The sequence below is a fragment of the Mirounga angustirostris genome, unplaced genomic scaffold (genome assembly GCF_029215605.1).
Source record: "Mirounga angustirostris isolate CCGP_5_RB_7025 unplaced genomic scaffold, mMirAng1.0.hap1 SCAF_5, whole genome shotgun sequence".
Taxonomy (NCBI): domain Eukaryota; kingdom Metazoa; phylum Chordata; class Mammalia; order Carnivora; family Phocidae; genus Mirounga; species Mirounga angustirostris.
In genome coordinates this window covers 8,240,352-8,264,761 of record NW_026991713.1, presented here as the reverse complement: position 1 = coordinate 8,264,761, position 24,410 = coordinate 8,240,352, and the positions used below count along the sequence as shown (strand labels likewise).

General features: G+C 39.4%; 1 protein-coding gene and 1 non-coding gene across 5 annotated transcripts in view; one reads left to right on the top strand and one right to left on the bottom strand.

Moving 5' to 3' along the window:
- MRTFA (myocardin related transcription factor A) overlaps positions 1 to 24,410 on the bottom strand; it is a 196,412-nt gene that overhangs the window by 86,660 nt on the left and 85,342 nt on the right. For 2 of the 4 annotated variants that reach the window (XM_045872474.3, XM_054506798.2), the window contains exon 1: positions 11,109 to 12,531. The exons of 1 other annotated variant lie outside the window; for it this stretch is intronic. In XM_045872474.3, the coding sequence (XP_045728430.1) occupies positions 11,109 to 11,154 (46 nt within the window). In that variant the 5' untranslated portion in view covers positions 11,155 to 12,531. Of the gene's footprint in view, positions 1 to 8,770; positions 8,847 to 11,108; positions 12,532 to 24,410 lie in introns of those variants that run through there. One more of the 4 variants, XM_054506800.2, reaches the window with a different exon arrangement.
- On the top strand, positions 8,747 to 8,876 carry LOC123845151 (small nucleolar RNA SNORA33). Its single transcript, XR_006790985.1, has one exon. It is a non-coding gene; the product is annotated as a small nucleolar RNA SNORA33 (small nucleolar RNA).

The following is a 24,410-nucleotide window of genomic DNA, read 5'->3' as shown; positions in this document are numbered from 1 at the left end:
AAAAAAGAAAGAAAATATAGTTCCCCGAGAGATGGGACAGGGTAGAGAATGATGGAGGTTGATCTGAGAATGAACAGGTTAATTGACCCCACCCCAGTATATCATAAAAAATCTTTCCTGACGTTAAATGTTTTTCTATAGCCATTAAAAAAAAAAAAGAATAAAGCTGCTATCAACCTTCATGTGCAAATGTCAATATGTTTCCATTTCTCTTGGGTAAAGACTTAGGAGTAGGTCTGCTGGGTCATGTGGTAAATACGTTTAACTTCATAAGAAATGCCAAATTGTTTTCCAAAGTGATTATACCATTTTACATTTCACCAGCAGTGTATGAATTCCCATTGCTCTGTAGCCTTGTCAAGACTTGGTATTGTCAGTCTTTTTAATTTTAATTATTATAATGGATGAGTAGTGGTGTCTCATTGTGGTTTTAATTTGCATTTCAATGATGGCCAATGATGTAGGCATCTTTTCATGTGCTTATTGTCCATTTGCATATTTTTTGAAGTGTCTGAGTCTTTTCCCTTTTTTTTTTAATTGGGTTGTCTTGTTACTTGAGTTCTAAGAGTTCTTTATATATTCCAGATACAAGTCCTTTGTCAGACACACATAAACATTTTCTCCCATTCTTTTTAGCCTTTTAATTTTCTCAACAATGTACAAAGTGGACGAAAAAGTATTTAAACTTGATAAAGTCTAATTTAAGAGTTTTTCTTTTATAGTTCATACTTTTTGCGTCCTTTAGCTTTCACATTTAGGCGTATGACCCATTTCAAGTGAATTTTTGTGTATGGCACAAGATAAGGGTCAATTTTTTGGGGGGGGGGTATACAGATAGCCAGCTCTTTCAGCATTCTTTGTTGAAAGATTTCCTTTCCTGATTTATAAACTTTATTTAAATGAGAGATATAAAGAAAAATAACATTACTTTTAAATACTCAAAACCACTGCCATCTCAGCAGAAGATTCCCACACCTTCCCACTTCAGAGAGCACAGGCCTGTGCAGCAAGCTCCCCTGGTTCAGAGAAGAAGCAGTTTAACTTCCAGACAACAAGTAACATCTTTTTCTGAAGCTATTCATGAGTTCACAGAAAGGAAAGGAGAGAGTAAGCCCCCACCATGTTCCCATGATGCTGTGAGGTGCATTGGATATATTCTCATAACTGTTCAGTATGGTTTCAACCAACATCAACAGAAACAACCAACAATATAGCTTTCAGCAACACAGAGGGGTAGCATAGGAGGCATAAAGAGCAGTGCTTTGAAGTCAGGACATGGGGACTCCAAGCTATGTGATCTTAGGTAAGTCACTTAACATTCTTAGCTCCCAATTTGCTCATCTGTAAAATGAAGGATCATCTCCAAGATCCCTTTTCAGGTAAAGTCTCTAGAATGTTTGTTGTTCTATTTGGTCTCTCTCAAAAGTCGAGAAAAATGGCGAAGAAAATGTCAAATCGTGAACATTTCTCAAATGCAGAATACTGTACTAGGAGCAAGTTTTCTTCTCTTTTTGTTTCCTATTTTATCCAACGCTTCCACACTAATTAGACATCATGTAATTTTTCCAACCACTGCATTCTCATCTAGGAAATACACCAGCAAGTCATCTTTATTTCCCCTGTTCACCTCAAAAACAGTAAATAAAAATGTCTGTTGGAACAATACTTCTCAACTTTAACATGCACCTAAAGACCCTGCTCAAATGAAGGTTCAGACTGTGTGAGGGGGAGCCTGAGACTGTCCATTCCTAACAAGGTCCCAGGTGATACAGATGCTGTTGTTCCTTGGAACACACTTTAGTAAAAAGGTGTTAGAAAACTGAGGTCACAGATTCTGTTTGGGCAGCCTAATTAATGTTAACACCTTAAGTTTTCAATACTCTCTACACAACCAAATATTTTATAAATTAGTCTTACAGCACTGATTTGAGGAATATAATCTAATTGATTCTCAAGAGAGTAAACTAAGATTACCAGTTCATAAAATCAAGGTCAATTTAATTAACATTTTAATTCTTCAACATAAGGGCTCCAGGTCCTGTTTACAAGATACACATGAGGCAATATGAGTTTTGCTTTTCTGAAAAAGAACAGATATTGTCAAGAGGATGTCGCATGTACCCTAGGGTCAAAGAACAAAATACATAATGAAAATGTACTATCAAATAATTAAAACTTTTTTAATTTTTTATTTATTTATTTGACAGAGAGAGAGCACCAGTAGGCAGAGCGGCAGGCAGAGGGAAAGGGAGAAGCAGGCTCTCTGCTGAGCAGGGAGCCCAATGCGGGGCTCGATCCCAGGACCCTGGGATCATGACCTGAGCCGAAGGCAGCCGCTTAACCGACTGAGCCACCCAGGCGCCCCTAATTAAAACATTTTATGCTAATGCCATTATTTTATGCCTAAGAGAATTCAGAATTCTCACCCATCAAAAACAAAAAAATAACTTAGTGTGTTTTGGTTTATAAAAACTTCTGAAAGGTTCCGCAAATTGAGAGTAGTTAAGTGTGCACAGGAAGGATCTATAGCTCTGCCAAGAACATGGCCTGATACAAACACTGCAAAGATAAATTTCCATAAATCTTACAAAATAGAAACAAAGACAAAAAGTGTAAAAGGAATTTATACAAACTAGACTGGTCAGAACGAACAGCTTAATGGGATGGAGTGCCTCCTTAACATGCACTGTTTGGTCAGTGGAGTGCTCTGACTGCAGAAGTCCCAAATCAACAGTTTCAGCTCCAAATCCAAGATACTACACTTTCAGCCATTTTCTCCCTCTTATAACTAACTGTACCTACATGTATACACACACACACACACACACACTTAAATATGGCTTTTATCAGAATACAATAGAAATGTATGTTTATGATAGAAAATCACAGACATACAGGAAAACTTAAAGAAAAAAAAATCCTATTACCTTACGAAATCCTATTACCCAGCGACAGCTATTTTTTTTTTTAAAGATTTTATTTTTATTTATTTATTTGAGAGAGAGAGAATGAGAGACAGAGAGCATGAGAGGGAGGAGGGTCAGAGGGAGAAGCAGGCTCCCCACTGAGCAAGGAGCCCGATGCGAGACTCAATCCCAGGACCCTGGGATCATGACCTGAGCCGAAGGCAGTCGCTTAACCAACTGAGCCACCCAGGCGCCCCCCAGCGACAGCTATTAATATTCTAGTATATATCCTTACATCCATTTTTAAGGTTTAAATGGATAAATAGTAAACACTTTCCCACATTTTTAAATAATCTCATGACTACATTAGTTTCCAATCACATGAATGCACTGTAAGTTATTTAACCAATCTCCTACTGTTAAAATTTTTGTTTCTGTTTGTTTTAGGTTTTTTTACTACTATAAATAATACTGCTACAAACATCCTTATATATAAATATTATATATCTTTATAATTTCCTTAGAACAAATTCCCAGAAGTCTTTCAAAGTTAAAGAAGAAACATTTTTAAAAAAGTTTCTAAGAGTTGCCAAATGTCAAACAGTTGTGGCAAGTTGTGAGAATATACAGGAAGAAATAAAAAACTATCTGCATTTAATAGTATTCAAAATCCCAACAACAAAAGCCAAAAATAACCATAACAACATAAAAAAACATAAAGCACTTACTATGTGCCAGAACCTTTATAACCATTTTACATACATTAACTCATTTAATACTTAGAACAACTATCTGGGGTTGGCACTATTATTGTTATCATTATTATTATTATTATTACTATTTTACAGATGAAATAACAGGCACAGGGAGGCAAGTAATTTGTCCAAAGTCACACAGCTAATTAGTGGCAGAGCTAAGAAACCTGGGTTCCAAAGTCTATGCTCTTAAACACTATACCTACTCTTCTCAAACTCTGATGTCACAATTCCTTTACCATCTTATTTTATTGAGAACTTCAAAGAGTTTTTATGTGGGTTATATCCATCAGTATATTTCAGATAAATTAAAACTGAAAAAATCTAAAATATTTATTACTTCTTTACAAAATTTTTTAAAGATTTACTTATTTGAGAGAGAGAGTGGGGGAGGAGTAGAGGGAGAGGACAAGCAGACCCCACGATGAGCTCAGAGCCCAACACAAGGCTGGAGGATCCTGAGATTATGACCTGAGCCACAATCAAGAGTCAGATGATTAACTGACTGAGCCACCCAGGTACCCCTAAAATATTTATTATTTCTTTAAAAAATAACAATAAACCTACTACATGTTAACATGCTTCTACGAAAAATATTCTTTTCCAGGGTGGGGGGATGGGTTAGCCCAGTGATGGGTATTAAAGAGGGCACGTACTGCATGGAGCACTGGGTGTTATACACAAACAATGAATCATGGAACACTACATCAAATGCTAATGATGTAATGTATGGTGATTAACATAACATAATTAAAAAAAAGAAAAATTATTTTCCAAAACAAAAAAAAAGTAGTAAAAAGAGTACTACTGTTTCACCATTTTTGCAGATCTCTCTAATGTATAATTTACTAAAAGACAGCTGAATTTTCATATATACTGCATTCAATCTGTTGAGGTATCATACATCATGTAGCTCTGGAAAACTACAGTGTACACTCTTGAGGACAACAGTAAAAACGGTAAATACTAATATAAATCTATAAAAAGCCTTCATCTTGCACCTACAGACAAGGTCTCAGGGACACCTAGGGGTTTCCCAGACCACTCTGAAAACCACTGCACTAGTTAGTACAATGCATGCTATACAAAAGAGCTGAAAGGGGCACCTGGGTGGCTCAGATGGTTAAGCGTCTGCCTTCGGCTCAGGTCATGATCCCGGGGTCCTGGGATCGAGTCCCGCATCGGGCTCCCTGCTCCTTGGGAGCCTGCTTCTCTCTCTCTCTGTCGGTCTCTCATGAATAAATAAATAAAAAAAAAAAATCTTAAAAAAAAAAAAAAGAGCTGAAAGGCATGGTCTCAAGAACAAATATGCCTAAGGGCGGTCAGGGAAGGCCCAAGTAAGTGACATTTGAACAAAGATCTAAAGTAAGTGAGGGAGCAAGCCATGAGGCTACCCAGTAAAAAGTGCCCCAACTAGAAGGAATATCATCAAGTACAGAAGCCCTGAAACAGGAGCATTCCCTAAGGTATGCAGGGACAGCAAAGAGAATAGTAAGGCTGGGACAGATCAAGTGAGGGAAGAGGAGTAGATGCAATCTGAGAGTTACAGAGCTGGGGGCAGGTCATGCAGACTCTGTAGGCACTACAAGAAATTGGGCTTTTCCTGTGAATGAGAACCACTAGAAGGTTCTAAGTGAGAAGGGAGCTGATCTGACTTTCATTTTAAATGGAAAATATAAGTCACTGGTGCTTAAAGTAAAAAACCTGAATGTAAACATCAGTTCCATCTCTTACTGTGTGTCCCGGAGCCTCTCTGAGCCTCAGTTTCCTCCTTTGTAAAATGAGAAGATACAGATACCTCAAAGAGTTGTTGTCAAGATCAAATAATATCCATAAAACACTTTAAAATTATAACACACTATACAGATTTCACGACTAAGTTTATTTTCACTATGTAATTGCCATGTATTCTTCTTTGCTAGGCCCTCTATACTTACCCAATTGCTGCAGCCACCACCCCATTTATGTGACTGCCATTGAGATTAAGGATGCCCCAGACCCATGACACTATGAATTCAGCCTGATAATGCCCTTGGGCTTCTTGAAAGGCAGAGAAAGTTATTTTTTGTTGTTGATGGCAAAGCAAGGGTTTTTAGTATATTTTTTTCCTTGTTATTATAAAGAAAATCCTTTCAAAAACAATGCATGTGGTAATCATAAAAATGAAATTCCAAAAAAAACAAGACTGTATGAAACTCATCTTTACTTCATTTGGCCCTGATTTAATAAAGCTAAAACCGTGGCTCATGGTCTTGACAGCTTGCCTCATACAAAATGAAACAAAAGGGGAAAAAAGGATAGAGACAGACAGATGAATTCAAATTCCTTTGATCTGGGTCCTAACTCTAAGGGGATCTCAGATAAATCAATGAGTCAGAGAAAAGGCAGTAAGATGTAATCCAGAATACCGATGACAACAGCCGTCTGTCTACCTGTCTTCTGAGATCACCGTCAAGGTATGAGATCATCAACCAAGCCAGAGAAGGCAAAGCAAGATAGAGACAACCACTGGGGACTGTAGTATCTGACTCCACTCCTCAGGGGCAGGAGCTAGACACTCAGGCACTGGTTTTTATCTCCACCTCTTAAGATGGGAGTCAATCTGAGCAGTGATAGAAACCTGCAATGGAAAAATCCAAGGAAAACCAAGATCTCCAGGGAAAATTAAAAACAATCTCATACATCAGAGGTCTCTGATGGTTTCTTGTAAGTATGTTACAGCACAAAGAGCACTGTCATGGGAGTAAGGAAATGAATTCTCCTTCCATCTCTGCCACTAATTAATTATGTGGCTTCAGGAAATAAATTATCCTCAATGGACCAATTTCCTCATCTTAAATAAAAGAGAGGACAAGAAAATACCTAAGTTTCCTCAAGCTCTACAATCCCTTGAATATAAACAAAAAATGTGTTTTTTTAAAAGCCCACACTAAAAAAATAAAAATAATAAAAAAAAAAAGTCCACACTAATATTTAGATTATTAGGAGATCAAAAAGGTAGGTATTGCTGAAAGTTCTGAAGTTTTTCAGCAGCTCTATAGATCCCTGAGTGACATGAACCCAAACAAGGGGCCCTTCCTTGTGAACAGGAGTTAACCTATTACCAAGAAGGGCAAAAGTTATTTGTCCACCATCTTCCTTCAACCTTGTTTTTATGAATTACTACTCCCTTCTTTCCAACCCAAACTATTATAAAATATACAGTTCAGAGGCAAATTGTAACGATCAGGGAACTAGAAGTTAAAGAAATATGCAAGAATTAAGTAGGGTCACCTGGGTGGCTCTGTTGGTTAAGCGTCTGACTTTGGCTCAGGTCATGATCTTGGGGTCCTGGGTTTGAGCCCCATATCAGGCTCCGTGCTGAGCAGGGAGTCTGCTTGTCCCTCTCCCTCTGCCCCTCCACCCTCCGCTCCTGCTCTCTCTCTCAAATAAATGAATAAAATCTTTTAAAAAGGGGCGCCTGGGTGGCTCAGTTGGTTAAGCGACTGCCTTCGGCTCAGGTCATGATCCTGGAGTCCCTGGATCAAGTCCCGCATCGGGCTCCCTGCTCGGCAGGGAGTCTGCTTCTCCCTCTGACCCTCCCCCCTCTCATGTGCTCTCTCTCATTCTCTCTCTCTCAAATAAATAAATAAAAAATCTTTAAAAAAAAAGAAACAAAATCTCTTAAAAAAAAATCTTTTAAAAAAAGAATTAAATATATAAACATGAAGTGATAAGGGAGTAAACTGAGGAATGCTTTTCAATTATTAATATTTTTAAATAGATAGCATGTGTGGGTACAAAATATGAAAGATTCAAAAGGCAGATACAGCTAAAAACAAAGAAAACAGTTTTCTTTTCTTTTTTTTTTTTTTTTAAAGATTTTGATTTATTTTTTGACAGTGAGAGAGGGAACACAAGCAGGGGGAGTGGGAGAGGGAGAAGCAGGCTTCTCTGCCGAGCAAGGAACCTGATGTGGGGCTCGATCCCAGGACCCTGGGATCACGACCTGAGCTGAAGGCAGACGTTAAATGGCTGAGCCACCCAGGCGCCCAGAAAACAGTTTTCTAAGGGATAAATCAAAAAGGGCACTAAGAGGACTTCAGTGCATATTGTGCTCCATTTCTTAGGTGACCCTGGGATCATGACCTAAGCCAAAGGCAAGATGCTTAACGACTGAGCCACCCAGGCGCCCCTGGAGGATTCATTTCTTAATGCAAAACAGATTTCAAAAATTTTTGATAAAATCTTGATTTAAAGGCTTATGCCTATTTAATAGGAGAAGGATGCCAAACCAAATTTTTTCATTTATTTAAAAAAAAAAAAAAACTTACTGAGCATCTACCATGTGCCCATATATAGATGATATACTGCATTAGATTACTAAATCTAATTAGAGAGATAGGTAAAAATGATAATTTGTCTACATTGTAAAGATGGTGCTGTAGGAACAGAGAGAAGGAAGGGCTGACTCTATTCAGACAGGGTTCACAGAAAGGCAGCATATGAACTGGATCTCAAGGGGTCAGTAAGAGACCACCAGCAGGGGCGCCTGGGTGGCTCAGTCGGTTAGGCATCTGCCTTCGGCTTGGGTTGTGATCCCAGGGTCCTGGGATCGAGCCCGCATGGGGCTCCCTGCTCGGAGGGGAACCTGCTTCTCCCTCTGCCTCTGCCCCCCATTTGTGCTTACTCTCTCTCTCTCTGGGTGTTCTCTCTCAAATAAATAAAATTAAAAATCTTAAAAAACAACAAAAAAAAGACCATCAGCACTAAGGAAGATGAAAGTCTTTATATGCAAGTATGTCTCACCAAAATCGCCAAGTTCCAGATACTAAATGAAAACTGGTGGGGCCCCTGGGTGGCTCAGTCAGTTAAGTGTCTGCCTTCTGCTCGGGACATGATCTCAGGGTCCTGGGATCGAACTCTGCATTGGGCTCCCTGTTCAGTGGGGAGTCTGCTTCTCCCTCTCCCTCTGTATTCTCTCTCAAATAAATAAATAAAATCTTTAAAAAATTTTAAACTGTTAATAAATACACAATGTACCCTGGAACTTTGCTCTAATAGTCAGTATCCTCATGTTTAATATAGGGGAAAGACTGCATCCTGAAGCCAGCCGATGAATCTGCTTACCTGAATGTGTTCCTGCAGAAACTGAGAAAACGCTGGCAATATGAATGCCATGGTACGAGCCTTAAAGACCCTGAAGTCCTTAAGGTCCCTGAAAATGGCTATAAGAAGGAAAAAAAAAAAAAAAAAGACTTTGCATCCTCAATCTTGTCTAAAAGAGTTTATTTTTAAAATCTTATTAAACAGTGGTTTCACCTATAAAGTATATATTCATAAAAATCCAAATACTGTATTGCTAGAATAACCTATGGCTCATATAGTCTAAATGTCTTGACTTTTTAGAAAGAATGACTGACTTCTAGCTTATCAAGCCTTCATAATGAGCTTTTTCACTTCTTATCATAAATATAGCTGTCATATTATTGTTGCAATCCAGCATATTGACTACAGCTTCAGAAGAAAACAGTAACAACTTTACAAAAATTTTGAGCATTTAGGAACCACATGTACTAGAGAAATCAGTTTGCTATACCCAGTTTCTCTTTTATGAATATAAGCAAAAGACAGAGGTACACATATATGCTATTTATTCTCTACAGACCTTTCATTCTACCTGTACCCAACAGCCTTGTCAATTTTATCCATACTTGTCTTACAAACTATTATCCTTTGAAAGTTTTATGAAGTAGTTGGTCCAACAGATGGGTGGCTAGCCCTGCCCAACATATGTCATAGGAAAAATAGCGCTTAGGCAAGACAAGTTAGTCCCTTTCCCTTATCCAGCTGGGAACCAGTGAGACCCCCTCAGGGGAGAGCAAATAATCTTTTAACCTTTATTAAGAAAAGTTACTGGACTGAGATAATCTGTAAGTAACAAAGCAATCAAAGAAGGGAGAGAGAGTTCAAATGCTAATTTATACTCCCTAAGATAAAATATGCACTTGCCCACATGTAACAGACAACTAGAACACAGAGAAGGGCAACAAAACAAAACAAACCCTGAATCAGTTTAACTAGGAGCTATTTCATCAAAGACAGGTAGGAAACAGATAATACTATCTTGTTTAGAACAGAGCTCAGGGGCACCTGCGTAGCTCAATCCTTAAGCATCTGCCTTCAGCTCGGGTCATGATCCCAGGGTCCTGGGATCGAGCCCCACATCGGGCTCCCTGCTCAGAGGGAAGCCTGCTTCCCCCATCTCTCTCTGTCAAATAAATAATAAAATCTTAAAAAAAAAAAAAAAAAAAGAACACAGAGCTCAAGAGATCTGGGGGAGGAAAATGACAGTCAACAACCTAAAAAGTATAGCATATATGAACAGAAGAACTCAACTAATAAATGACTCATCATGGTCCTATTTGCAAAACTAGACAGAACAGAATGGTAGCAGTATCTTTCCTCTTTGCCCCCTGTCCATAAAGCTTAAGCTGATGGCATCTGATCCTGTCTTCAGATGGATATCTGTCTCCTTCAACATACTATCTAAGTGTTCCCCAAGGAGAACAGTAAGACCAATTCTGCCAGAGACAGTTATCTCCCCAAACCAAGGAGCCTATCTCATTCTAATGAGTGAAAGCCAGTGGAGGGGAAGAGGTCCGCAAATGCCACTTGTATGAATCTTTCAAGATATGCTCTGAAACAGGAAAACACTACAGACTACATTTTAGCAGAACTAAAAATAACGAAAGAACATTCCCTATTTTTAGATATCTAACTTACAAGTTTCAAAAACACTAAAAGTAAAGGAAACCATTAAAAACAAACTGGAATTTTAAACTGTTATAAAAGACACTTTTGAGTTGAGAAAACTGTTTTTAGAGACAGAATTTTAAAAATCCTACATTCTTTCTGTTTACTACTTTCTTGCTCAAACTTCCCCATCTTCAAAACTCAGTCTCAATCTTCTGTATTACCAAGAGCATTTCCAAGAACCAAAAGATGATTCAGAAGGTTATACCACAAAATGAGAAAGAAGGAAAATTTTTAAACATGCTTTCACGAAGAGACATAGTAATAGAGTGTGGATTAGTGATTAAAGACAATAATGTATAAAACAGCAAAAGCGATTTAATTATCCTACATTAAAAGCAGTGCTACAGATAATAATAAAACACTTAACTAAAGGGAAATGTTTTCTTCCCCTCACTGAACAGTCTTAAGTCAGTAAACATCTAAAACAAAGCTATGTCTGAATAACTAGAGTAACTAGAGCTTACAACTAGAAAAAACTACTAATTTTTTTTTTTTTTACAATAGAAACCCGAACATACAGTACATTCACTGGACAATTTGTTTACTCCCAGCTATCTTCCTCCCATCTCTATCCAAACCTAGTACAGATATACCCAACCTTATTAAAGAAACCTGTGGCAAATAGAATCTGCAGGAAATACGGAATTACCGGACTGCACGGCCATCATTAACATCTCAGGTTCCAGTAGAGTCATGACAGATTCTTCTCAGAAACAGCAGCCCACAAATACAATGAAAAAATTCAAAGTCACAGAAGATGTTGTCTTCAGAGGCTACCAAAGCTTTCATAAATTCAGTCTCGTGCCTTATGCTCAGACTGTGAGAACTCACTCCCCTCCTCAGTGCAGTTACCAATTTATCCACCCTTCAAGCAAGTCAAGATGGCACAGAGTTGAATTACTGCTGACAGGAAACCAACAGGCGCTCAAGTTAAGACCTATGAAGTGTGGTTAGAACAGTGAGTGAGCTCCTCCTCCTTGCTGTTCGTCTCTGGGGGGAGGGGAGACACATAGAGAAAGAGACCTTCAGAACACAGATCAACTGCTTTTTTCCCCTCTTTTCAGGAAGAGAAGATGAGGTTTGTTCCAAACCTTCAGTATAAGGGGCGTTGCTGCTAATGCAGTTTAGAGCAATAGATTAAACATAATCCAAACAACCCAATCTTTTGAAACAAACAGCCCAATTACTGACGTATTAGTGGGAGGTGAGGATGGGAATCAGGCACATATACACACATGCATACAGATGAATATGTATGGTGACTTAATTTTCTGCAAAAGAGTTCTACGGGCTTTTTCATCTGTGATATTTATAGATAACAGGCTAAGGAAGTTGAACATTTAACTACAGAAGTGCAACTATTTCTCCACCCCAACTTCAATTAAAATATTTGTTTCAAAAAGTCATCTGAATACATTCCGGAGCTGTAATTTGTCTTTCAGATCTGCCAGTCCCCTAAAAGGGCCCCATAACTTGTTCCTGTGTGAGACATTTGGGCTGTCAATAGACAGTTTACTGATGCTATTTGACTTTTCTAAAATGTGTTATGACCTTGCTAGATGTATGGAACACATAAGACGAAAGTTCAAATACATAACAATTACCCTTTCCTGATAAAGAAACTTTAATTCTTTTTCCACTAGCACAGAGCAGGCTCTTCTGAATAAGAACAAACACGGGCATTTTACCTTCCACTGCAAAAACAAAAACAAACCAAAATCCTTTCAAATCACAGCAATTTCATTTATCTGAAGTGAAAAGCTCATTCATTTCCTTTACGGTCCTTTTTACTAACTGATCGTGATAATAAGGATAATAAGATGCCTGTTGGCATATCTGATTGACTTTTAAACAGCTGAAAACTAGAAATCCATGTTTGGTATGTTTAGCTAGAATTCCTCAATCTTTCTGGCTAAGTAGCAGCCTGTATCTTGAAAGCCTGCTGCTGCAGACGCAGCCCAGCAAATGCCAAAACGCTCACAGAGTCAAACCAATGATAAATGAAAGCACTAAGAGACCTCAGAAGAGAAAACAGTCTCAGAATGATTGAGGGCAATATTCTGTTATTAGAAAAAGGAAAGTAATGCAGATTTGGGGTGGGGGAGATTTTGTGGAGGAAAGAAAAACTTCCTTTCTTTCTCACTCCAAGAACATCATGTTTAAAAGAAAAGCCAGAAAAGCTCTATATAGAACTGTGGGAATGACTCAACAGGCAATGGAGTGGCAGCCAGTGTGGGCTAAATGCTGCTCTGGGAAGACAGAAGCATTCTCACTGGCCCCTTCCGGCAACCAAATTCTCAACTGTCTTATGAAAAATGGGTACATTTCAATTCTCAGACTACACGGTACTCTGGTCAGAGGTTAGCAACTAAAGGAAAAGCATCTTTAGGGGCACCTGGGTGGCTCAGATGGTTAAGCGTCTGCCTTCGGCTCAGGTCATGATCCCAGGGTGCTGGGATCGAGCCCCGCGTCTGTCCGGCTCCTGGCTGGGCGGGGAGCCTGCTTCTCCCTCTCCCTGTGCCTCTCCCCCTGTTCATGCACTCTCTCTCTCTCTCTCTCTGTGTCTCAAATGAATAAATTAAAAAATTTTTAAAATTTAAAAAAAATTAAGGAAAAGGATCTTTAAAAGGGTGAATCATTCCTTTGTCCCTATGTGGGCTGTACAGTTTGCTGTGTGAGGGTTTTTCAAATGAAACAAGTTCTCACAGTTCTGTACTTACAGGAAAATAAATACAAATTATAAGATTCCTGCACAGAGGATGGCAAGAAGGGCAGAGGGCTGTGTCCTTCCTACAAAATGTCTCTCTTGGCTGTAGAAGAGTGGCAGAAGGCCACGACTGTCAATACTGCAGCCCTACAGAGATACCGACAGTCATATGGTGGTGGGAGCAATAAGACATCACAGTGCATCTGATGGCTAGCTTTTTCCTGGCAAGTCCACTCCCATTATCTCCTCCGCAATGTGGAATAAAAAGAGCTAAAGAAAAGGAAAACAGGGGTGCCTGGGTGGCTCAGTTGTTAAGCGTCTGCCTTTGGCTCAGGTCATGATCCCAGGTCCTGGGATTGAGGCCCGCATCGGGCTCCCTGCTCAGAGGGAAGCCTGCTTCCCCACCTCCCACTCCCTCTGCTTGTGTTCCCTCTCTCGCTGTCTCTGTCAAATACATAAATAAAATCTTAAAAAAGGGGGGGGGGGACAATTTTTAAGACAGAAATCTAAAAAAATTAATCTTTAAAAAAAGTAAACAATAAGCCACATAATCTTTGCCTACTGCTAAGATTTTGTATTTACCTTGAAGAGTATCAGCACAGCACCAGATTCACTGTGAAACTGGCTTTAAGACAGGTTTCACAATTCTAAAAGTCTGAACTCCTAGGACAGCCTCAGTGCCACTACCTTTGGGTCAATTAGCAAAATTTCACAGAGAACTAAAGTAAACTTTGATAAGGTCTTTGTACAAGCGAACATGATTTTCAAGTTAATGGCACCGAGGGAACGAAGGGTAATGATCTTAATTTCCAATTAAAGAAAAGTTCTCTTGCTTTTAATCATAACTCTCTAGCTAATCAACACAAATATGCTATAGTCTCTATTAATCCACACAAAAGGGACTTGATAACTATAGAATATCAATATAGTGTATTCACAAAGCTTCCCCTCACCCCCACAGGTTCCCCGAAGGCCTTTAATGTTCATAATCAAGAGGAACTAGACAAGTTCTTATCCTACTTGACCTTCCTACTGGATCTGTCAAAGTTCCTATACCTTTCTTAAAACTTCCTATTTCCTTGATTTTCTTAAAAATCATACTTTCTTCCCTCACTGACCACTCCTCTCAGAATCCTAAGTAGCTCTCTCTCTTTTTCTGCTATCAGGGGCACCCCTTCCCTGTTTTACATATTCTCCCTGGGCAATCTCATCCTTTCTTGGAGTTAACTACTACCCACATTCTGATCCACATCTAGCTCTGACTTTGCTGTGCATCTCTACCTGGCTATCTCATATCAGTATGTCCCAAAACAAGTACCCAATACCACCCAGCACCAACCACTCAAGATATATTGCTTCCATTTTTCCCTATCTCAGGTAACAGTACTCAGGTCCCAAACCATAAACTTAGACACCCCTCCCTCCAGCCCCAGACATCGAAGTATAACTGTCTCATAACTTATTCCTCAAACCTATCCTTTTTTTTCATCCTTACAGCCAGTGCTTTATTTCAGGTCCTTCAAATTTCTTGCCCAGAATATAGCAACATCTTAAAAAAAAAAAAAAAAATCATAGGAACATTCAAACACAGGGGCACCTGGGTGGCTCAGTCGTTAAGCGTCTGCCTTCAGCTCAGGTCATGATCCCAGGGTCCTGGGATCAAGCCCCACATCGGGCTCCCTACTCTGCAGGAAGCCTACTTCTCACTCTCCCACTGCCCCTGCTTGTGTTCCCTCTCTCGCTGTCTCTCTGTCAAATAAAACCTTTAAAAAAAAAAAAAAGAAACATTCAAACACAAAGGTAGAAAGAATGGCATAATAAGCTGCTTATGTACCCCCATCACTTAGCTTCAAAATCTGTGGCCCTTCTACCCTCCCCACACACAGCACCCAGCCCACATGGGATCATTCTAAGGCAAATTCTAGCCATAATTTCATTTCATCTTTATTCTGTACATCTAAAAGAACATTTTTTTAACAAAACCACAATATTATTGCCACCCAAAATTTTAAAAATCCCTTAATATCATCAACTATCCACTCAATGGTTAAATTTTTCCAACTGTCTCAAATTTTTTAGTGTTGATTTATTCAAATTAGAGTCCAACTGGGACAATATATTGCATTTCACTGATGTCTCTTTTAATCTCTTTTAATCCATAATCCCTCCCTTCTCTTTTTTTTGTAGTTTATTTGTTGAAAAATCCAGGCTGTTTTCCCACATTTTGGGCTTTGCTAACTACACCCCCCATGGTGTCCTTTAACACGCTGCTCCATCACCTATATTTCCAGTAAATTAGTATGAGTTAAATACAGAGGCTTGATCCAATTTAGCTCAAAGCTTTTCACAAGAATATTGCAAAGGTGGTAGTGTGTACTTCAGCAATAGCTTCTAAACTGTCTCCTTCTCTCTGGCCTTGCCTTGATTAAAAACCATCCCTGTTACCAAGTAATTCTTATTCATCTTTCAAAACTTAGTTGAACTGCTGCCTTCCAATGATCCTGGCACTCTCCCCACCCTCCTCACACTCTCCATGGATATGCTAAATACCCCTCATTTATGCTCCCCCAGAACCTGTGCCCACCTCTATTACTGCTCTTTACCACATGGCTTAATGCCTCTGCATTAACAGATGGAGCACAGTGTCTGACATGTGACAGCATTCATAAATGTATGCCAAATGGAATGAAAAGTCCTATTTAGTGCAGAAAATTCTAACATTATGGGAAAAGTTCATAACAACTAAAGAATCCCTACCTACCCAGAAAAGGCAGGTAGTCTTACAATTTTCATTAAAGCACATGCTGAAGGTGCTATTATCTGGAAAACTACATGAGGAAGACTAAAATTATCCACAGCATTGAAGTAGAGTTAAATAAGGACAACCACAGTAATGCCGTTAGGGATATTAAGTGCTAATGACAATGAAAATGCCCAAATTGTAGGGAATGAATAGGAGAAACCAGAAAAAGAGAGCATAGCTCACTACAAAGTAAGAATTCTTTAACATCAAAAGCTGTCAACGTCGCCAATAACTGATATTAATCTCTATGATGGAATGTAGTATAGACAAGTAATATACATTAAGTTTAATAAATGCCTTTTATGATCTCTGTGCGATTTCAGTACACTAATATCTAATCTTGTTCCTATGGCCATATCTGACTTAATTCTCACAAGAGCATGTGGTTTACTGAGGTTCCGCTCTACAAAAATCTAATCATCATAATGAAATTGTACAGGTCCCAACCAGTTAAGTCTCTCCCCCAGAAGATACCTGGTTTTGGGCAAAGTGAAAACACCCAATGATAACATAACCCAACACCTAGGCAAGTCACTACAGGTCCTGGTCAGCTTCCATTTCCTGTGAACAAAATCTACTACTGAATGAGTCAAGATCTGCAAGGCTGGGAGGATCACACATTACCATAGGTATGCTATTCCCTGGCCTCAGGATACATGAAGGCAGTATTTTCAGGTAACTTTGCAAAGAACAGTAAATGTTAAGGGCTATGATAGCTATAAATATAAACAGCCAGGTCATTCATACTGTATGTCTGAAATATTGTCCTTAAGCCAGTGGGGGCACAAAGACAAGGGTGAACCAGACTGACACTGCCTTTGCCCTCAGGGCCTTCCTTATAAAGAAGTAGGATAGAAAATCTCTAACCAACAATTTAAAAAAGAAAAATGAAAAAAATGAAGTACCAAATAAGAATACAACCAAGTTGCTGAACAAATATGAAAGAGGCAGCAATTAGTTCTGGTTACAAGAGACTTGGATTGCTTCTTAGGGGAAAGATGATGTGAGCTGGCTCTTAAGAAAATTAATGGACCAGAGTTTATCAGTTTCTTTTTCCTTTTTTTTTTTTTTTTTAAAGATTTTATTTCTTTATTTGAGAGAGAGAGCATGGTGGGGGGGCGGCGAAGGGTGGCAGAGGGAGAAGCAGGCTCCCCGCTGAGCAAGGAGCCAGCCATGGGGCTCAATCCCAGGACCCAGAGATCATGACCTGAGCCAAAGGCAGATGCTTAACTGACTGAGCCACCAGGCACCCCTGTCAGTTTCTTTTTGAATTCCTAACTCCACAGACTTGTATACCCACAAATCATAAAATAACAAAGCCAAAAGAAACCCAGTCTTGACCTGATCCAGCCCCTTATCCAGAGTATATACTGAATGAGAGACATGTAAGAAACTCTTCCACAAATTCCCAACAAGCGGTTCCCGACAGTACTTTTGGGAAAATGCTTAAAATAGTGTTTTAATGGACAGGAAATGAACTGAATGGTCAAAAACAATGAAACACCCACTGGCTACAAACATTTGGGGAAAGGTTCTTCCTCACTAGTAATCAAAGAAATACAAATTGAAATGAAAACATTTATCACATTAATGAAGTCTTTCACAAATGAGATAATCAATGTTAGTAAGTGAGCCAGGCACTCATGCAGGGTTGACACAAGTATAAACTGGCAGGCCACTTGGAATGGAATGGGACAAGGTATTTCTCAAGAACCTCAATTCTTCACAAGGCCTACAAAGGCCTGTGTGATCTGGCTCCTATCTACCTACTCACTTCACATCACCTTCTCCTCTCTCCAGTGACACACTGGTATTCTTTTAGTTGTTTTGTGCCAAGTATTCCCCAACAATCCTTGCCTGTGCCCTGTCCCCTCTCCCACTTCCCCATCTCCCCCAGCCTTAACACATGCTATTCCTTCTTTCCTTTGTTTGGCCAACCACTACTTGTGCTTTGGCTGTTAGCTTAAACATCTCTCAAAGAGGCCTTTCCCAAACAACCCCCTCTCTTCCCCCACCTAAATTAGAACCATCTCTATGAGATTTGCTATTCTGTTACAATATCTTGGGCTCCCCCCCACCAAAGCACTTACCAAAGTTTTTAGCTATGAATTGGTTTGTGTAACTCTAATCTTTCTTTCACTAAATATAAATTCCATGACAATGTGAACTTTATCCATCTTGTTCCTTACTGTCTCGCCAATACTTAACATACATATGGTGCTCAACAGACACTGAATTTTTCAACTTTGAAATGGTGAAATTATTTAAGACAACATTTCCACTTCTAAGGAAATAATCCAAAATGCAGAAAAAGGCTTTAAAGATTTTCATCTGGGGCGCCTGAGTGGCTCAGATGATGGTCTCTGGGTCCTGGGACCAAGCCCCACATCGAGCTCCCTGCCCAGTGGGGAGTCTGCTTTTCCCTCTCCCATTCCCTCTCCCCTTGCTCATGCTCTCTCTCTCCCCATATCTCTCTGTCTCAAATGAATAAATAAAATCTTAAAAATAAATAAATAAAAGATTTTCATCTGAATACTAGTATATGTGTGAAAAACAAAAATGATTCAAATGTCCAATGAGGGGAAAAATTAAATAAATGATGGCACAGAATGTAATGTTACATACCCATTATAAAGGCTAATTATAAAAACATTTCAGTGACATCTGAAAAATATTAAGCTGTAATGCTAAATGAAAAAAAAACCATAATATTAGCTTAGTTATATTTAAAATGTACATTTGTAAGAAGACAAGGTAAGTAAGCCATACGCTAACAGCGATTTACTCTGGGAGATGAGATCCATTCATTTTTGTTTGTTTCACCAGGTTTTTGTTTTGTTTTTAAGATTTATTTATTTATTTGAGAGAGCGAGAGAGAGAGTGAGTGCACGCGAGCAGCAAGAGGGGCAGAGCGAGAGGGAGAATCCACCCTGGGTGTGGAGCCAGACACAGGTTCCATCTCAGGACCCTGCGATCATGACCTGAGCCAAAACCAAGAGTCAGACACTTAACCAACTAAACCACCCAGGCACCCCTCTGTTTCACTGTTTTAAGAGGGAGATTATATCTGGTATCTGTTTTTCTCCAGGAACCTAGAACAATATTTGATGAATACCTGAGAATGAGAAATTGATTATTCTTTTTTTTTTTTTATGGATTTTATTTATTTATTCATGAGAGACAGAGAGAGAGAGAGAGAGAGGCAGAGGGAGAAGCAGGCTCCCAAGGAGCAGGGAGCCCAATGTGGGACTCGATCCCAGGACCCTGGGATCATGACCTGAGCCGAAGGCAGACGCTTAACCATCTGAGCCACCCAGGCGCCCAGAAATTGATTATTCTAAGTGCTGAGATGAAGTAGGTTGAGAAATTATTTAAATCACATTTTAAACAGAATCATTTAATGATTTGGGCATTTTCACATTAGCTGGGAGACCTAATCTAGAAAATCCATGACAACCAGGCTTCCTGAGGAACTTAAGTAACAAGTCTCTTTCCTTTCCCCAAGAAAATACTGTAATTTAGATCAGAAACAGCCCACTCAAAATTTTTACTTCTCTCAGCAGTTAATTAGTACCCCCTGGCAACACTAAAGACTGAAAGGATACAGTGCGTACCCTTACAAAGAAAGAATACATGATCTGCCCTTTCTTCCACGGGCTACACACTTATGGAGAACAAATGAGTACTTCCTAAGCTTTACACAAAGGAAGAGGAAAGCCTATGAAAGAGGACCTAGTATGTCCCTTCCACTGCCATTCTCTCCTGCCTACTTCCTGTCCCACCCAGCATGGCAGATAACAAATACAAACTGTTATTCCTTTAAAAAAAAATTGGGGATCAGCAACAGTGAGAAAATAAAAATGTTTCAAGGATAACACAATAGCATTAAAATATATAAAACCTCTAAAAATAAATCTAACAAAAGATGTGTAAGACCAACACACAAAAAAATTATAAAACCTCATCAGGAGACCTCATAGAAATCTAAATAAGTGGGAAAATATACCACATAATATCATGAAGATATTAATTCTCCCCAAATTGGTTTTAGAGCTAATGCAAAAAATTTTAATCAAAATCCCACAGTGATTTTATAATTCATATGGAAATGCAAAGGAAAAAGAATAAGCCAAGAAAGACACTGTTGGAAAAAGAATAAGGTGGGAGGACTTACTTCTCCCATATAACAGAGCTTATTACATAATTATCATAGTTAAGACTATGAGGTCCTGGTGCAGGCATCAACAAACAGACCAATGGAAACAGTTAGCTCAGAAACACACCCACACATGAGGCAAGTCCTTGATATATGAAAGAGGTAGCTTTGCTGATCAGTGAATGTGGGGGGGGGTATTTTCAATTAATGAGAGTCCATTTAGAAAAAAAAATTAAGGGGCACCTGGGTGGCTCAGTTGGTGAAGTATCTGACTCTTGGTTTGGGCTCAGGGTCCTGGGATGAGCCCCACACTGGCTCCATACTCAGGGTAGAGTCTGTTTGAGATTCTTTCTTCCCCCCTCTGCTCTTCTTCCCCCACAAATGGAACAACCCAAATGTTCATCAGCAGAAGATTTCTTAAAAATTATGGAGTACTCTTCCATAGGTGCATCCACTATACAGTAATGAAAATGGATGAACTAAAACTATATACATAAATGAATACCACATATGTCAAGCAAAAGAAGAATACAGAATTCCGTTCATATAAACTTCAACTAAACTATATTGTTTAGAATTATATAATTGGGAGCGCCTGGGTGGCTCAGTCATTAAGCGTCTGCCTTTGGCTCAGATCATGATCCCAGGGTCCTGGGGTCGAGCCCCGCATCGGGCTCCCTGCTCATTGGGAAGCCTGCTTCTCCCTCTCCCACTGCCCCTGCTTGTGTTCTCTCTCTCACTGTGTCTCTCTCTGTGAACTAAATAAATTTTAAAAATCTTAAATAAATAAATAAATAAATAAAAATTAAAAAAGTTCCGGGGGCGCCTGGGTGGCTCAGTCATTAAGCGTCTGTCTTCGGCCCAGGTCATGATCCCAGGGTCCTGGGATCAAACCCTGCATCAGGCTCCTGCTCAGCGGGGAGCCTGCTTCTCCCTCTCCCACTCCCCCTGCTTGTGTTCCCTCTCTAGCTGTCTCTCTGTCAAGTAAACAAATAAAATCTTAAAAAAAAAGAAGAAGAACTATATAATTGGTAAAAACAAATGATTTTCAAGAAGTCAAAACAGCAGGGCGCCTGGGTGGCTCAGATGGTTAAGCGTCTGCCTTCGGCTCAGGTCATGATCCCAGGGTCCTGGGATCGAGTCCCGCATCAGGCTCCCTGCTCCTTGGGAGCCTGCTTCTCCCTCTGCCTCTCTCTCTCTCTCTCTCTGTCTCTCATGAATAAATAAATAAAATCTTTAAAAAAAAAAAAAAAGAAGTCAAAACAGCAGCTACTCCTAAAAAGAAAAGATGGGGTTATGTTCAGAGAGGAACATATAGGAGGCTTCCCTGGGGCTCACAATGAGTGGCTGTTGAGTAGTGGTTACACAACTCTTTGCTTTATGGTTATTCTGTAAACTGTCCTATGATTTATGTACTTTTCTCTATATATATTATTATCTTTCCCCCCCCAAAAAGAAAAAATATTTGAATGGTAAAATATGTATCACCAATCTAATTTCAAAGTGTGTGATTAGTATAAGAAGCTCTAATAAGCAGCTCAGAAGATATAATTTCAAATGTTCTATCCCACTCTTCTCTAAATATATTCATATCTGTTCAATCATGCTTCAGAAATGAAGGTTCCTATAAGTAAAGATATATGCGAGTTTTTTGTGGGCGATATTTCAAGTCTTTATTTATTCAATCCTTGGTGAGTTGGAGAAAGGCACTTTCTCAATAATGAGAATGAGACCTCTTTTATTTTTTTTTTTAAAGATTTTATTTATTTATTTGAGAGAGAGAGAATGAGAGACAGAGAGCACGAGAGGGAAGAGGGCAGAGGGAGAAGCAGACCCCCTGCTGAGCAGGGAGCCCGATGCGGGACTCGATCCCGGGACTCCAGGATCATGACCTGAGCGAAAGGCAGTCGCTTAACCAACTGAGCCACCCAGGCGCCCCTGAGACCTCCTTTAAAGCACAAAAATTCAAGTCCTACAGAGTTCTCATCAGCTTTAATATTCAAGCAGGGATTCGTTGGCCAGAACACAAGAAGTGCAGGACAGTTGCCCATGGGATGCTTAGGAAGGGGACAAGACAGGACAGAGGAAAGGTAAATCTCACCATTTTCAAAAAGGTTGCCCGGTATTCAACCTCTATCCATGTCCCAAAGAAATTATCCTCCATAAACAGACCACTAGCCCCAAATTTAATCTGGAGCACCTAAAATGAGGAGGGGGGGCAAAAAAAGAAATTTCACATTGATTAGCTCTGATAAAAGAGCTACTGGTTTGTTCATTAAAGGAACAGGAGGGAATAGGGCAAAAACTGGTAACTGGTAAAACTTACTCCTCTTTATACCTTTCAGTGTCTGTCTTAGTGTCTTACTTACTACAGGCACTTCATAAATATCTGCTGACTACTAATTTCCATAGTGGTCATGGCAGTGAACAACAGTAGAATTGTAGGAAGGTACAAATGACTGTCCTGAAATAAAATTTTAAGAGTCAAGGACAGAATAAAAGGTCAAGAATATAATCTCCCAAATACAAGATTTCTCTTAGAAACCTTTATGAACTTGTCATCATTAATTTATCTAACTTTTGTCAGCAGTGCCTTCTGAGTAACACATTCCAGCTAATTATTATTCACTATGTCTTAAATCTATGATTCCTGAACTTCAAGAGGAACATCTCTTAGGATATAAGCAAGTCCTCAACTTATAAATGGATTATATTCCAAAAGTCCATTTGTAATTTGATCATATGGAACATGGAATGCACTTTTCAACAGATGCCTTGAAATATGAATTCTGGCAAAATTCCCATGCTTGCCCACAAAATCTATAACATAAGTGAAATGTAATATATTTGTAATGAGAAAAAGAAGCAAAAGGTATCTCAGCTCCCATCCTAGAGGCTCCTGAACATAAGCCTTATGCAGACTCAGACAGTTCTGAAACTCATACTTAAAAAACCAATAATACCAGATTAATGTTAAGAAGAGGTGGATACGTAAGGACAGCCAAAGAGCACCATGCCATTAAAGGAAGAAGCAAAGTAAAACTTAAATTTCCCATTGGATAAACTCATTTAACATATGCCAGAACTCCTAGTTGGAGCCAATGGGGTTAATCATTAAAGAGGTACTTCCAGGCTTCTCCAAACCCAGACTGGAGAGGATCCACAGGTAGATCAATTTTATCTTTTTTTTTTAAATGGGCTCCAACATGAGGCTTGAACTCACAACCCTGAGATCAAGACCTGAGTGAGATAAAATCAAAAGCTGTATGCTTAACCGACTGAGCCACCCACACTCAATTTTATCTTTTAGATGTAAATGCTCGGCCTAGAAGAAGGCAGAGGAATAATATTAAAAAAATATACCTTGGGGGTGCCTGGGTGGCTCAGTCATTAGGCGTCTGCCTTCAGCTCAGGTCATGATTCCAGGGTCCTCGGATGGAGCCCTGCGTCGGGCTCCCTGCGCAGCGGGAAGCGTGCTTCTCCCTCTCCCACTCCCCCTACTTGTGTTCCCTCTCTCACTGTGTCTCTCTCTGTCAAATAAATAAAATCTTTAATATATATATATACTTTGAAACTTCTCTACTAACTTTTTCCAATTAGGTTAGTAAGGACTAGGTTAACGAAAGGCACCTCTTCTCATTAGGGCTCCAACTTCTTCCCCTGTTTAGGAAATAGAGATATCAGGGCGCCTGGGTGGCTCAGTCGGTTAAGCGTCTGCCTTCGGCTCAGGTCATGATCCCAGGGTCCTGGGATCGAGCCCCGCATCGGGCTCCCTGCTCAGCGAGCAGGGAGCCTGCTTCTCCCTTTCCCCCTGCCTGCCTCTCTGCCTACTTGTTCTCTCTCTCTGTCAAATAAATAAATAAAATCTTTAAAAAAAAAAAAAAAAAGGAAATAGAGATATCAGAACCTTCACTGCCTATTGTCCTATAAGATCCCTTGCTAAATCACTGGATTTTTATATAAGATATGGTTCTAAATGAAATCGATCTGAGAAGAAAGAAATTTCTCACTCCATTCTTCCAATACACAGTACACCATCCATGAAAAAGCACCTCCTAACTCTAGAATTTATTCTGCTCTAGAACTACACACTTTCCAATCTCACAATCTTCTCAAGGATTTTCCATTTCTGCTCTTATCTTTACCTTCTTATAAACAGCCATGTAAAGAAGACCTGGCATAAAATATAATAATGATCTTCTCCCTGGGACAGACAGCCTCTTACCCCTCCTGACAGGAAGAAGCACCATTGAGGTGCACAAGTAGAAGACCCTGTAACCAGACA